The sequence below is a fragment of the Elgaria multicarinata genome, chromosome 2 (genome assembly GCF_023053635.1).
Source record: "Elgaria multicarinata webbii isolate HBS135686 ecotype San Diego chromosome 2, rElgMul1.1.pri, whole genome shotgun sequence".
NCBI lineage: Eukaryota > Metazoa > Chordata > Lepidosauria > Squamata > Anguidae > Elgaria > Elgaria multicarinata.
Window position 1 is genome coordinate 134,231,300 of NC_086172.1, and position 16,474 is coordinate 134,247,773.

The following is a 16,474-nucleotide window of genomic DNA, read 5'->3' on the forward strand; positions in this document are numbered from 1 at the left end:
TTTTGTGACTAAGACTGCCCTGGGCTCCTGGACTTATTTTTGCTCCTGGATGTTTAGGTGGGCACAGCAGATCTGGCCACTGTCACCAAGGGGTCTGGTTACAGAGCATAACTTTAACAATGGCTGGTTTGTTAGGTGTTGCTTTATAACTTTCCAAAAGGCCTCCTGTTTTGCATCCCAGTACCATTCATTTTCTGTTCAAGAAGCTTCCAAACGGGTTGCGGTTGGTAACATAGAATCATAGAATAGTAGAGTTGGAAGGGGCCTATAAGGCCATTGAGTCCACCCCCCTAATCACTGCAAGAATCCACCTTAAATCATCCCTGACAGATGGTTGTCCAGCTGCCTCTTGAATGCTTCTACTGTGAGAGCCCACAACAAATTAGAAATAAATTGTTCATCAACCAAAATTGCTGAACATCCTTCTTTGATTGTGGACATGGCATCATGTTTATAGCCATTATTTTCTTCATGTCTGATTTCACACTTTCAGCAGAAATAATGTCTGCCACAAATGTCAGTTCTGTAACACTAAAAAAGCATTTCTTCCTGTTCATTTTCAGATTTGCAGCTGTAGTAGCTGTCAGGACTTGCCAAAGTTGTTGATTAAGCTCTTCTTTAGTTGAACCTCAAATTATGATGCCATCCATGGAGGTGTCCACCCCACTGATATGTTCATAGAGAATATGTATGGTTTTATGATAGACTTCAGGGTCAGATACAATACTGAATACTAGACACAAAAATATATAATGTTTGAATTGTACACAGTTCCAAGCTTCCCTCTGTTATGTTGGGTTATTGTCAGAACTTTTCTCCTTCTGGAACTCTGTTTGTGCTCAGAAAACAAACACACATCATGCAGGTCTTACACAGCAGAGCTGGTTTATTTCCTTCAGGCTTCTGTGCAGTTCAGTTCAGATCAGCACACTGAGGCATACACAGAGAGCAGTGATCAGAGAGCAGTGATCAGTGATCTGTTCCATTTTACCCAAGTGAGAAACTATATACACATCTTACACAATTCTTATCTACATTACATACAGCTGTGATGAGGCTAACTTAGAATCTTGGCAAGGTTCCCAGAACAGCCTCTATCTCAAGGTAATTGCCCACAGATAGACTTTTTCTGTTTAACCCTGAGATAGCCATACACACACAATTTTAATGACTAAGCAAGTATTTCTTTTCATATACTTAACAGTCCTCCTCTTGCGCATGTTGTTTAAATTGTGTTACAATCTGAGACCCAGCTTTAAAATCATCTCTTTGTGTTTTACCATTGATACTGGTTTTGTGAATAAATCAGCCAACATCATTTCAGATGGACAATATTCAAGCTTAATCCAGCCCTTCTGAATTATATCTTTCACATGAGAATAACAAACATCCACATGTTTAGTTCTTGGTTTACACTTTTCAGATGTAGCCATACTAATACATGCCTGATTATCCTCAAATATGGTTACTGGTGTCTCAATTTCCAACCTTAGATCAGCAAATAATTGTTTATACCACTCAATCTCATTACAAGCCAGAGATAAGCTGATATATTCTGCTTCTGCACTAGAGGTTGCTACACAATTTTGTTTTCTTGTATACCAATCAATCAAGGATTGATTGTAAAAGAATGCTGCTCCACTGGTAGACTTTCTATCAATTGCGTTAGCCCAGTCAGCATCTGCATAAACACAGAAATTTCCATCTTTGTGTGTAGATATTTCCAATTTGTAATTGATTGTACCTTTTAGATATCTCAATACACGTTTTACAGCTGTCCAATCAGTTACAGAAGGTTTTGTCATTTTTCTGCTTAAAAGATTTACAGCAAATGTAATATCTGGTCTACTTAGGTTTGCTAGATAAAGTAAACTTCCAATCACACTCTGATATTTCTGTATGTCTTCCATTTCAGTACTGTCTGTCTGATTTTGAAAATCAGTGACCATAGGAGTGGCAACAATTTTACAATTCTCCATGCTGTGTTCTTCCAGCAATTTTTTAATTTTGCCACTTTGTTCAATCAGAAATGACCCTGTGTTAGAATCTTTTGAAATTTGCATTCCCAAATAACTTTTCACTGAACCAAGGTCTTTTAACTCAAAATGTCTTTGCAGCTGGTTTACAAATGTGTTTTTCTGTTCTTCTTCATTAAAAACCAGTAACAAATCATCTACATAAATCAGCAAATACACTACATTTGAACCATCCTGTTTTGTGTACAAACAATGATCAGCTTTGCTTTGTTTAAAACCCATTTTGATCAATACATTGTCCAGTTTCTTATTCCAACACCTTGCTGCTTGCCTCAAACCATATATGGATTTTTTCAATTTACAAACTAACCCTGGATTTTTAACAAAACCTTTTGGTTGAGTCATGTAAATTTCCTCAGTTAAATCTCCATATAAGAAAGCTGTTTTGATGTCAAAATGAAATACATTCAATTGTTTTTCTGCTGCAATTTTTAACAAAAGTTTTACACTTGAGTATTTTGTTGTAGGTGCATAAACTTCTTCAAAATCTATTAGATATTTTTGAGCAAATCCTCTTGCTACCAATCTTGCTCTGTAACGTTCCACCTGTCCTTTCTCATTTTGTTTTACTTTGAATACCCATTTACAGGTAATGGCTTTACGACCTTCAGGTAAAGGTACTAGCTCCCACGTTTCATTTTTTTCCATTGCTCTGATTTCCTCTGACATTGCTTCATGCCAGCCCTGAGCTTCTGTAGGTTCCATTTCCTGAATTTCCTCAAATGAAGTAGGTTCATAGGCTATTAGTAAAGCTCTATGAGAAACCTGTTTGCTTTGGTATTCATCTGAGTAACGAATTGGAGCTTTGCGTTCCCTTTCTGATCGTCTTGGCATAGTTACAGGCATAGTTTCCTCCTCTACAGTTTCTTCCCCCTCCCTCTCTTGCTGAGATTGTTCAGGAATTTCTTCTGTTTCTACAGCTTTCTGTTCTACAGGCAAACTTACATACTGTTTTGTTTCCTGCATTTGTTCATGAAAAACTACATCTCTGCTTACAATTACACTTTTGTGATATGGAGACCACAAACGATAGCCTTTTGTTTGTGTATCATATCCCAACAGTTTACATTCCAAACCTCTTTGAGCTAGCTTTCCTGGTCTGTTTTCTTTCTGAACATGAGCAAAACATTTACTTCCAAAAACCCTTATATGTGACACTCTAGGTTTTCTTTTGTAAAACATTTCATATGGAGTTTTTTCATGTACAGAGTGGTAAAGCCTGTTTAACAAATAATTTGAGGTGGACAAAGCTTCTGCCCAGAACAGGTTAGACAATCCTGACTCTTTCAATAGAGCTCTTAACATGTTCTGCAAGGTTCTGTTTCTGATACTGCACCGTTCCCACCAAGTTCTGGTTCTTCTGCCTGGGTTAGGCTGGCGTAGACTTGCCTGGACTGGGCTGGGCCCATAACCTTTGTTGGGTTATTGTCAGAACTTTTCTCCTTCTGGAACTCTGTTTGTGCTCAGAAAACAAACACACATCATGCAGGTCTTACACAGCAGAGCTGGTTTATTTCCTTCAGGCTTCTGTGCAGTTCAGTTCAGATCAGCACACTGAGGCATACACAGAGAGCAGTGATCAGAGAGCAGTGATCAGTGATCTGTTCCATTTTACCCAAGTGAGAAACTATATACACATCTTACACAATTCTTATCTACATTACATACAGCTGTGATGAGGCTAACTTAGAATCTTGGCAAGGTTCCCAGAACAGCCTCTATCTCAAGGTAATTGCCCACAGATAGACTTTTTCTGTTTAACCCTGAGATAGCCATACACACACAATTTTAATGACTAAGCAAGTATTTCTTTTCATATACTTAACATGTTAACCATTTTCCAGAACCCTGGAGAAGCACTTGGTTTGCTTTAAAAACAAAAAAAGGTATCCATTTACAAATTGAGCAATTTGAAGTTTTGTTGCCTTGTTGAAATCCCTTGGATCTAAACATATGACCATTCTATTTTTCTACCAGTACCTATGAGCTTACCCAGTGAGTGGGTTCATCTATTTCTTTAATTACTTATAAGACAATCATCTTGACTAGCTCAGTTTGTAGTTTATCCCAAAGAGCAAATGGCACTTTTCTGCATGGGATAATAACTGGATAGGAGAATAACCTTATTAGTCTGAATTGATTGTTCACCTGGCAAACAGCCCATCCTTACAGACAAGTCCATGTATTCCTCAATGAGTGACACATACACTTATTCAGTATGTGTCTGTAATGCAAATATGTGTTTCATCAGTTTTAATTTTTCACATGCAGCTAGAACCAGGAAGGGTGTCACATTCTTGGGTACAATAAGGAACAGATGCTTATATATGGCATCTTTGTACCTGACACTAGCAATACATCTCCCCAATACTGGGATATGTGTTCCTTTATAACCTGTAACTTTGATATTTGTTGATCCCACTTTTGGTCTTATTAACAGACTTTTATAACCCTTTTCAAATAAAATATTAACTTTAGTACCACTGCCCAGTTTAAATGGGATAAATGTCTTATTTACCTCCACTGAGAAGATCCAGTCCCTTTCAACAGTCTTTCTTGGTTCTGCTACATCAATATTAAGTCCTGATCTAAAGTATCATCTACAGTGTGCACCTGACTTCTTTGTGCTTTGACTTGGCAACATCTTGAAAAATGATAATGCTTCTCACAGTTAAAACAGAGTTTTCCCGAATGTACTACACTGTTTAGGACCATGTGACATTCCACAGTTTTCGCATGCTTGTCTCTTTTGTATTACTCTTCTCACATCTGCTTGGGAAGAATGTATTTCCACTTTAAATGGGCTTTCTTACACTGTATTCCTTCACAATCAAAGCATGGAGAACACCTTCAGCTGAATTCAGATCTTTGGCTTGTGCTTTCAAAGTTTCTGAGGCCCTGCAGATCTGAAGAGCTTTGTCCAGGAACAAATCTTCACCATGTAGCAACTTCTCTCTAACAACTTTATCTCTGATACCACAGATAATTCTGTCCCTGATCTGAAACTCTTTCAAGTCACCAAAACCACAATTCTTACTCAGCTCCATTGCACCAACTTTTTAAATCTGGTTTTCATCCATGGTTTCCCCCTCCATTTCCTTAGCAAGTTGAACACTTTCACATCTGTGCATTGTTGCACTCCTTCAGCTCATGTATCTTTTCACTTGGAGCACTACTCTGTCCATGAAATCTCCTGCCTCCCCCGCCCCCCCCCCATGTTCTCCTTTCCCCTGCAGTTAATTTTTTTATTTTAAAAAAATATTTCTTTACTTCTGCCAAATAAAACAACATATTATACTTTCCCCTAAGATTATATTAAACAGACTCCAAAGAAGGAAGGCCGTTTGTAGGAAGCAGGAGGGAGTGCATGGGCCAAGACTGTTGCTGTCCCTTGGCTTGGGAAAGGTTTACTGGGGAGCAGGAGTGAAGTTTGTTTTGCTCATTTCAAAGGGTGGGCAGATGAAACAATCATTTTAACTAATTTCTTTTGTAAAGGTGGTCAGGTCCCCTCCTTTGCTCCAAGGTAACCAAAATGCTTGCATCTGCATACTTTTTAAAGATAGAAATCAAACTTGGCATGGTGATAGCTGTTAAGGAGGGCTTTAGCCATGCCAAGTTTGAATCAGATCTATTCATATCTTGATTTTAAGGAATTTTTAAAATGGAAATTAACAAAAATGCTTGCATCTGCATACTTTTTAAAGATAGAAATCAAACTTGGCATGGTGATAGCTGTTAAGGAGGGCTTTAGCCATGCCAAGTTTGAATCAGATCTATTCATATCTTGATTTTAAGGAATTTTTAAAATGGAAATTAACAAAAATGCTTGCATCTGCATACTTTTTAAAGATAGAAATCAAACTTGGCATGGTGATAGCTATTAAGGAGGGCTTTAGCCATGCCAAGTTTGAATCAGATCAGTTCATTTCTTGATTTTTTAGGAATTTTAATTTTTTCCTCCTTAAACCCGTTTCCTGATAGTCCACCAGTGCAAAAGTCCACCTGTTTGCAATTGTGAAGGATCAATTTTCATTTACTTTGATCATGCGAAGCTGTGCATCTCCAGTTCATAAAATAGAGATCTGCTGTTCCCTTACTCAAGAGTAAATCCCACTGATTTCAAATGCAGTTACATCCAAGTCATACTAAAATCCGATGCATGCTTACCTTTGAGTAAACCCCATTGAACCGAGAGAGACTTACTTCTGAGTAAACAGAAGTAAGACTTCATAAGTAAGCATAGGGTTGCAGACCAGTTCTTTCCAGTTTACTGTTTTAGACTTTAAAAAAAGCTTCTGAGTGACCACACTAGTAAAAGTTAGTTCTGTATGTGTTTACTCAGAAGTAAGTCTCTCTCTTTGTCTAAACCTTTCCCAAAGATCTTAGGACCTGGGCAGGCTTGAATGGGTTTAATGGTTATTTTGAAGGTTTAGGATATATTTTCAGTCCTGTTAATAAAATGGAAAGATCCAAAATATGCAAAAATCTAGAGGGAAAGAAGGTAGAACAAAGCAAACAAAAACTTACTTGAGCCATAAAGATACATGATTGCTATTAATAATAGTTAACAAGATATTAGAATGAAAATTTGCTAAATCTTAGTGCATTTATCTAAATGAAATCAGTTTAAATATAGTGGGCTGGATGTGGAGATTGGCAAGTGGAACTTGACTCACATAACAGGGCTTTCCTGGCTCTTCCCCACAACTACAGCCCACTGTCCTCTCCCAAAAGCCACTCCTGAGGTTCAAGGAACCATCTGTAATGGTGTGTGATATTGAAGAGGACTTAATGTGGTGAGCCACTGTGGCGTAGCGGCTAGAGTTTTGGACTGGGAGTTGGGAGATCCAGATTCTAGTCCCCACTCAGCTGTGGAAACCCACTGAGTGCCTTTGGACCAGTCACAGACTCTTAGCCCAACCTACCTCACAGGGTTGCTGTTGTGAGGATAAAATGGAGAGGAGGAGGAGAATTATGTATGCTGCCTTGGTTCCTTGGAGGAAAAAAAAGGCGGAATATAAATTCAAAAATAAATAAATAAATAAAATGTGATGGGGAAATTGGGAGAATTCAACAGGGCTACTTTGCACAAGCATAAGCCTTTCTGCTTATGCAATATATATTTGGATCCAAGCCTATCTTATTTGTGCACTACGGAGTTTATTTTCTGCTTAATTAAGGTTCCCTAAAGTTGTTTTTATCAGCTTGTATAATTAAAAGTTATTTTGCATGCACTATGTCCCTATGTGCACATGGAGCTCACAAGCATCCAATAGCTTCACAGTTGTGGGAATGTGTGCCAAGTGAGACATGAACAGAACTGCTTCCCCACTTTGAAGAGAATCCCTCATTTTAAAGGGTACCATTCAATAAATGGTTTATGCATTTATTTCAGTCAAATTAATATATTCAATTAATTTGTCAAGTCTTTAAGATGCCACCTGTCTCGTCTGTTTTTGTTGCAACTGATTAATATCGCTAATATGGAATGTGTATTCAGTCATTTTCTATCTAAACAAAGTATTATTAGTATTATCAATACAAACATAGTTTTTCCTCTTAAAATCATTTGTGTGTGACTTTTCATTTTGTGTGATGGCTACATAATTGTCAGTAATGTGATATGGATAAAACTCAAAAAAAATTATAACAGCTTCCACTCTCATGCGCTAATAATTCTTTAACTAAGTTGTATTAATAACATACATTCCATGCAAAAGAAATGCTTTTTAAGATTCAATTACGACTTCCTATAACCCCCTCCTATCCACTCTGGAGGGTATATTATGTTAAAAGTTCCAGAAGAGATTTCCCTGTGTGTGTGTGTGTGTGTGTGTGTGTATGCGCGCTTTTGGCTAGAGTGGATAAGAGAGCAGAACTTTCTCTCCTGGTCGGATGCCAGACTGTCTGGAGAGATGGGTTATGTCCCTTGTCAGGAACTGATGGATCTTTGTATGATACCACTGGTCCTGGGAAATATCTCTGTTGCATCAGCATATTTGTCCATTCTAGCATGAGAAGAGCAGCATCTTGAAATTCCATTGGGAACCATAGTTTTGGCCTTTTAAAACAGCCCCACATTGGGCTTACAGTGGAAAATAAATGTCTTCCTTTCCAGGATTCCTGAAGATCAGATCCTAAATTCAGGTTCTATGCTTCTTAAAGGAACTGGAATTCTTGGGTTTAGGAAAAAAGTAGAGCATCTATAATGAAGGGAAGACTTATACACTGGTTTGGAAATGGGGCAGACATGCATTAAGCAACAGTGACTCTATGTCATACTGTGTCATACTAACCTATCCTCCTGTTCACATCACATATAGTAACATGTGTAGGACAAGCATTCAGTCCACACAGCAGGAAACCATGAGGAGCTCACAAGAAGGTACCTGTTTTGCTGTCTTGGTGTGCTGTTTTTTTTCAGCATGCAGTTGCTAAATCGAGAGCAGGGAAATAGATGACCATGCATGTCCTCAGTGTAAATGAGATGCTTTTGCAACGCAGCTGGAATAATAGTTTTCTGTTTCCTATATAGCACCCCTTCTCACAAGTAGTACCCATCCTGAGAGCTGCATGTGCTTCCAGTTGAGTTTAGAGTTCATGGAATGTTTGTACAAACATTTCTTGGGTGAAGTTCTACCCCAGTTCCACAATTCCAGCACATTTTCAGAACACTGATCTGGAGTGAGAGTATCAGCTCTTCTCCCTATGGTGACCACAAGTTCTGCATAATTACACAGTGTACATTTTGTGTATTTTATATTGCAATACACAAATAAGCCCACTAAAATAGTGCACTTCAGTATGAGAAATGTAAAATGTAAAAACAAAACAGAACCTTGAAATGCATTTCTAAAATACATTTTAATGTTGTTTATTTGTAGCTGTAGAAGAACATAAGATGGAGGAAAGTCATTTAGAGAATATACAGAAGGGGTAAGCTTTCCTATTTCATTAACATTGTGTATTATAATTATCAAAAGATCCTATTTCATCTTTAAATGTATTTAAATAAGTTAAATGTTGTTAAATAAAATAGGATTCTTTATGTCATATACATACTCATGCTTCCAACATTTTCAAATAATTATCCTGGATTTTCATAAACAAGCTTTCAAATGCAGTCTCTCTAAACCAAACAGCTCATTATGTAGTAAAACTGTTCTTATTTATTTATTTATTACATTTCTATACCGCCCAATAGCTGGAGCTCATAGTGTTCTACTTCAGAATCCAGAATTCTGGATTCTGGATTCTGGTGGTGGTGTTGCATGTTTGATTAAAAATATAATCAAACACACAGAATGCTGGGATTTTAGGAAAGTTAGACTTGGAGTATTTCTCTTTAACACCTATCTTTCTGTGAGCAAGGAGGGGTGGTGTTTATGGGTCTTTTTTAACAGGGTGGAGCAATCAGTCATGCAATCACTCACCTGCACTCGGAATGGCATGGTCCAGGAACCATTTTACCACATGACTAGCAATTTCTTTCTACAAAAGGGCTTCTGATTAAATTTTGTAGTTCCATTTTAGACTAAAAAGTCACAATCTATCAAGGAAGTTACAAGGTTAGGATGTGCCACATTGTTCTTAGATCTAATTTAAAAATGAAAACGATAACTTGGTTCCAGTGAACTACTCGGATATGCCCAGTGGGATTTATTTTTACTTTGAATAGATGACCACCATGCCATTCCAAATGGCTTCTGAAATTATTCAGTTTCAAAAGTGATTTGCTTATATAGCATGAAATGCTGCAGTTTAAGAAACATAACCCCTCAAACCCTTTGGATTTTTGTATACCAGGACATATAACTTAACTGCTGTTAAGTTAAGGAATGACAGGTTATTTATTCAAACATCAGTTCAAACACCAATTCTTCTTCACAGATGTGTGTGCACTCAGATTTCAGATGCATAGATGATAACATATTTTAACATTATAGTTTCATCGTTCTCTATTTTATTGAGAAACCCTCTATAATATATTTCAAGAATGCTTTAGTCTATAGTATGGAACTGGTATTTTTCAGTACTGGCAAGAACACCACCTGATTGTAGCTGCTGTTATTAATTTACTTAGACCCGGAGACAGAATCAGTGCTAACTCCTGGTTTTGATGGCCTTTGGGCAAGATGCACTCTGTGGATCCCCTACCTCAGTGGCCCTACCTCTTCCTTGCTGCTGTTGTCACTTGCTCTCTCCCTTTGGAGCGCAGTCCCTACAGCCGCCCAGAGGAAGATGGCACCTTATCCACATCCCTGTTACTTGCTTATAAGACACAGGTGAACACAGAGTAACAGCAAAGAGAAGGATCAGAGGACTCCAAGTGTTCGCAGCTGGATTCCTGTTGGGTCCTGGGTCTTGGCAGGTGCCCAGCCATGCCAACTCTTGGTGCCAGCCCCGAATAGAACAATTTATTTTCAGGGTATTATACTGCAAATTTGCTATTAGATATTAACTGTGGTGATGTTGCCATTGCTTTGAATGAACAGATTCAGCCTATAATATAGAAATGGGCAAGAGAGCTGTCTGGTCTAGTAGTCTGAGCATTATAGACTCTGAAGTGGAAACTGAGAATCATAGCTGTCATTAGAACAAAGATTGGGTGTGGGGGGTGTCATATACTCTCACACACATCATTTTTTTCTAAAATAAATAAATAAATTCAAAGTGACAAAGGCTACTTAAAAATAGAAACCAAAACTAGGATAAAATGGCACCACAATAAAATAAATTGAAATCACAAAAATAAACATAGAAAATGCAAATAACAATAACCATAGAGTCAGCCTAAGAACACATTTAAAATATAACATAGATTTATCATAAAATGCATCCATTGGACAATTGCATAACTGGGATGCCAACTGAAATTAAAAGGTCTCAAGAAGACAGTGACATTGGAGAAGGAGGAGGGTTGAGTGAACCTCTGTAGGGAACGAATTCTATACCATATACAGGACCTGGGTCATAAGTGTATTTGGGGCTTCCAAGTATTGGAAATTCTAGTAATAAGACTAGTTCAGTAGGATTCTGCTAAATAACAGTTGCATGAAAACCAGGATTTTTCTAAAATGTCTTTTCCTCACCCCAGCATTTTATTTATTTATTTATTTATTTATTACATTTTTATACCGCCCAATAGCCGAAGCTCTCTGGGCGGTTCACAAAAATTAAAACCACAGTAAAACACCCAACAGTTTAAAACACAATTACGAAATACAGTATAAAAAGCGCAACCAGGATAAAACCACACAGCAAAGTTGATATAGGATTAAAAGTTGATATAGCATGTGCGTTCATATTGTGTCTACCAAGAGAGAAACATTATTTTTTTCATGCCAAAAAAAAAAGAAACATTTTGGAAGTGCTGCATTATATTTCCATTTATTGCTAGTAGAGTTTCCAAGTTGCAGCAGATCTGTGTTAATGGCCACCGTGGGTTACTCAGTCAGAAATCTGCCCTGAAGGAACCTGAACATCCACAGTGGTTTTGTGTGTTGACAGTCTTTTCCTTCCCCAACACTGTAGCTTTGAAGAAATGGTGGCGTATTTTGGGATAAAGCCAAAGCCTGGTGAGAAGGAGACCACACCAAACTATGTTTTCACGGTATGGTACGAGTTCTGCAGTGACTTTAAGTCCATTTGGAAACGAGAGAGCAAAAACATTTCCAAAGAAAGGTAAGGTTCTAATAAAGTCATTAATACCATTTTTAGAAGTCTGGGAAACTGTTCCTTTTCAAACTCAACAAATTATACTCCCATATTTCACAGGCGTCATTGTTTTCTTTCAGATCAAATGGACATCAAGGAAAGATTATTCCCTCAGGGTGCCTAGGAAAATTCACCAAAGGGATGCTGTCCCCACAAAAAGATAAACACATATAATCTGATAAATTACACTTTCTTAACCCCTTCCAATTACTAGCTAGTAAAATGAAAGGGGAGCTGTGCTAATTTGTAACAGATTGCTTCTCTTTGCATTTTCATGTTGGACTACCCTAAATGAGGCGATATTGCTGTTGCAGACAGGACAGACAAATAAAAGTGAATGCTTTTTCCAGTTAATATACTACACTTGCATCAAAGGGAAGCCTATGAGATTCAGGCCACACTTAGCACAGTGTCGAAGTCCCACACTGAATTTACAGCACCGCTTCTTGGGTATCCCACTGTGGACATCAAACTCCATGCCGCGGCATCTCCCACCGTCTCCTGATTTTATTAGGTTTAGTTAAAGCCTTTTTTTAAAGGCCTCACCTCTGAGCTTGGTTTAAAAATGTAAAGAAATGTTGGGCTCATTATTTAATAAACAGCTTTTTTTACTGTACGCCAAAGCTCTGTTACAGCATTCTATTATTAAAAAAAAAGTGAATTGCACTCTAGGTATTTCCAGTCCAGCACTCTTGTTCTGTTTCATTTCATTTTTGTTTTCTATCACACTCAATTCTCTGAGTGCCACTCTTAACATATCAAAAATAGCACCATCCACGCACAAGAGGAAGATGTTATCAGGCTCATGAGACTCTAAAGTTTGCTATGGTGGAGGGAAAAGTGCACCCCCAGAAAAAGAAAACTTTAGTGGGGAAAAATCCTGAGGGTGGGCCACTTCCAAAATAGCCAGTGTATGTTCATTGACCACAGAATATTGGCTGACTGTTGCAGGAGGGAACAGAGAACTAGGTGGGAGGGGAAATGGAATAAGGGAGAGAGTATGGTGGAACCCTGAACAAGAGCACTGCAGTATTTTGTTGTAGATCTACTTGTCCAGAACTAAAATGTGCCTTTCTGATGCATACATGGTTCTATCTCTGCCCATTGCAGGGTCGTGGTTCTCTCTTTCTCTTTTACTCTTTCTCCTTCCTCCTGCATTGAGCAGGGGGTTGGACTCAATGGCCTTATAGGCCCCTTCCAACTCTACTATTCCATGATTCTATGAATGTTGAATATGATCAGTCACACATATATAATCAAAATCAGTTTTATACAAACTTCATATAGCTCTTCATCAAGGAGATGAAAGAGAACTGGATGTTTAGATGTTTTTGACTAGAATGGCAATTCTATTCCACATGAGGGAATGTGAGTGCAGAGATTGGAGGTGGTGAGGAATTCCAGATTAATTGATCCAGAATAAAGAAGGTGATTGTGTGTATGCAACACCAAGTCTGGAATAGTGCTTTTCGGTAGAATGAGGCTTGCAGACCTTAGGAGTGGGATGCCATGAATTTTATTTTCATATACAAATCATTCTGCTGAGAATTGTATTTAATTACTAATGATGTTTTAATTTTAGTTTACTTTCGATTCAAAATGTATATGATTCATCAAGTCAATGAGTTGCTGATGTCAAGTATCTAACAGTTCACCAATCGTATTTCCAGGAAGCAATACATTTAGAAAACTAAGAAACAATCACACTGTCTTGAAAAGCAGTTCTTTTCCTTAGGGGATTTTAGTGTAATCATATATTGTTTAATAACCTCAGTGTACTAGGAAAAAGAACAGTTTATACACTGAGCATAACCAAGCTGTAAAGTTTACTGATTGCGCCATTTCTTCCTTCTGGGGTAAAAGAGGAAGGTTTACAATTGCTTTCTGCCCCTCTTGCCAGAAATATTCTCTACACATAGAAAAAGTGTGTGTCAAGAAGAAAGTTCCAGTGCATCTTTTTCTGGACATATTACATTTCCTTTTGCAATAGAAAGCTTAATATTTTTTTTAAAAAAAAATACATACAAGTTGAACAGAGAGACACTTGTACAAATAATCTGTTCAGATCAGTTTGATTAATTAGAAAAACTTAAATCCATCTCTATTAAAATAGCTCATCATTTTTGTTCTTTTCTTTACAGCAGGGGTAGGCAACTTTTGGCACCATGAGCCCAAAACATTTGAGAAACTATACTGGGCACCACCACAAAACACCTGCCATGGGAAGTGTGGCTCATCACAGAAGACAATTAGCCTTGCCAAAAGACTGAGAACAAAGCAATATCAATAATTAATATTGACATTGATATTAATATTCATGCACTCTCACGGGCCAGTACAATATCTTTTGAGACATTAACATTTACATTTTACTCTAATAGACTATTCTGAGGTTATTTAAAGGACAGTGAAACATCTCTTAACAGACTTAGAAAAATAGGGCTTTAATGGTGCTTTAACCAAGTAATAGGCTCTGTGGCAAGAGTTTGTTTTGTCTGAAAACTACTTGACTTCTAATGTAAGAAAAGTGTAGAAATCTAATTAGATTTTTATCAGACATTTTAGAAGAGGAAACACTTTAACCATGCTGCCCTACACTTAACCTACCATGAAAATAAATTAGCTGCCTGTGTAATATAGCTGATTTTCCCCTCCAGAGAAAATCTGCGTTGCATATAGGAATCTGCGGGTACACAAAGATATAAACATTACATGTGACTAATAAACACATTTAGCATTCAAACCACAACCCAATTCAGATGAATTTCCTGGATCACCCCAGTGACATAAATATATGAAAAGGATGTAGAAGAAGCATATTATTTGTACCCAATAGTGAATAGTTTTAATTCCATTTTCAAAATAACGTGGCTATTTTGCTCAGCTGGATAACAGTTTTGAATGAAGCAGTTCTTATCTTATTCGCAGTGCCACTAAGTATTCTCAGTACCTCAGGGATGTGACACCATACTAGGGTCAATTTACACAACCACTTTATGGGCCTATTTTTAATCTGTAGTGACTTTTATTCAACCCTTATTTCAGTACGGACATAGTCAAGCAGCCATCAGATCAAGGAGGGCTTTTCCACATCAGATTTCTTGCATGATAAATGCCCATTTCTTACTCAGCTCTTGTGGAGGAATCAGCTGTCTTCCTTAAATATTCAAGAATGTAACATGCAGTATTTTGGACATTTTATTTATTTATGTATTAAATATATATACTGCCCAACTGGCAGATGGTCTCATAGCAGTTTACAATCATTCAAAACAAAACAATAAAATAACAACCAGAGCAATAAAGACAACCATGAAAATATCAAAATGTTAAATTATTAAAACATTGCCATGAAGTTAATAATCAGAGCAAGATTATAATTTAATAATAAGAAGAAGAAGAAGAAGAAGAATGTTTTGTCCTGGCATCTTAGAGCATCATCATTCAGGGGGAAATTGCGTTTGCTTACCGTCACTTCTTCGCCCATGTGTTTGTCCCTCATTACTTCCTCTTTTGAAAGAGGAAGTAAACAACATGCACATGGCCCTTTTAGTGGGCCCTTTTGATCCCACTGCCTCTCCTGCACACAGCAGGAGATAGCGGCAACTTCTGTCTTTAAAAATAAATCAGACTTACTGGGGTATTGTTTTGCTGCGCAAAGAAGGTAGAAGGGGCGGGAGGCACACGACATCATGAGAGGGACCCACGAAAATCTGTGAGTGTCCAGTAACGAGCATGCAATAAAACACTTGTCTGATGGAGCTCTTCGTGTATACAATGAGGTCGCCAGGCAGACCTCCCTGGGAAGGGTATCCCATTGACTGGAGAGCCACAACAGAGAAGGCTCTTTCCCTCGTAACCACCCCACCGCAAAATAAAAATCCCCCAGAATAATATATCGGAAACCATTCAAAGCAAGCATTAGGGTGGTAACATAACTAACCACTGTTAATTGCAGCTTAACTATCCATACATCTATAATTATTGAAATACACAAGCTCGGCAAAATAGTAACACTCATGAAAATAACATAGCACAAAACGTTCTATAGAGAGAACCCACAAATTCAGACTGCCACCACAGAATGTAATAAGTGGTGAGTATATAGTGCCAGCAAGCGCTTAATAGCCCTTGTTGATTTAAGACCCGTTCTGCTGGTTGCTAGGCCAGCAAGGAAGCCGTCTGTGGCTAGTAATCAGTTTCTGGATATCAAATCGCTTCATGCCTTAATTCCTATTCTTTCCTCTCTCTGTGCTGAGAATGAAAAGAGGCCATGGGGTTAAGTAAGCAGTGGTGGGTTTCCCCCCCCCCATTTTAACCCTTGCTTAGGTGAAAATTATGCATGTAAAGGTGAAAATTACTATTTTGCTTAATAAAGGCAAAGGTGGGTTGTTGTTGTTTTAAAAAAACTGATTATAACTTCTATATTGAATTGGTATACTTAAGAAATATTAGTATTTTTCCAAAATTGCTGTGGTTCTTGCATTCAGTTTCATCTACCTGTTTATGTATGGTAGGGTCTATTGATCTTCATTTCACAATGTACCAGAAACTCAATTAGTTGTTCTTCTGTAGTAAATAATCAGGAATCATTTATACATTTTAAAATACAACAGCCTATTTGTTTCTGTTGGTTTAACTATTTTGAGATTTTCCATATTGTGTGGCAATGCACAACAGTTCAAAAGCTTTCTAATATTATTGCTGACACCAGCAGCCTT

General features: G+C 37.7%; 1 protein-coding gene across 1 annotated transcript in view; it reads left to right on the plus strand.

Annotated features, from left to right (window-relative positions):
• FMN1 (formin 1) overlaps positions 1 to 16,474 on the plus strand; it is a 145,923-nt gene that overhangs the window by 124,433 nt on the left and 5,016 nt on the right. The window contains exons 14-15 of the mRNA XM_063117745.1: positions 8,921 to 8,972; positions 11,571 to 11,720. Of these exons, the coding sequence (XP_062973815.1) occupies positions 8,921 to 8,972; positions 11,571 to 11,720 (202 nt within the window). The remainder of the gene's footprint in view (positions 1 to 8,920; positions 8,973 to 11,570; positions 11,721 to 16,474) is intronic.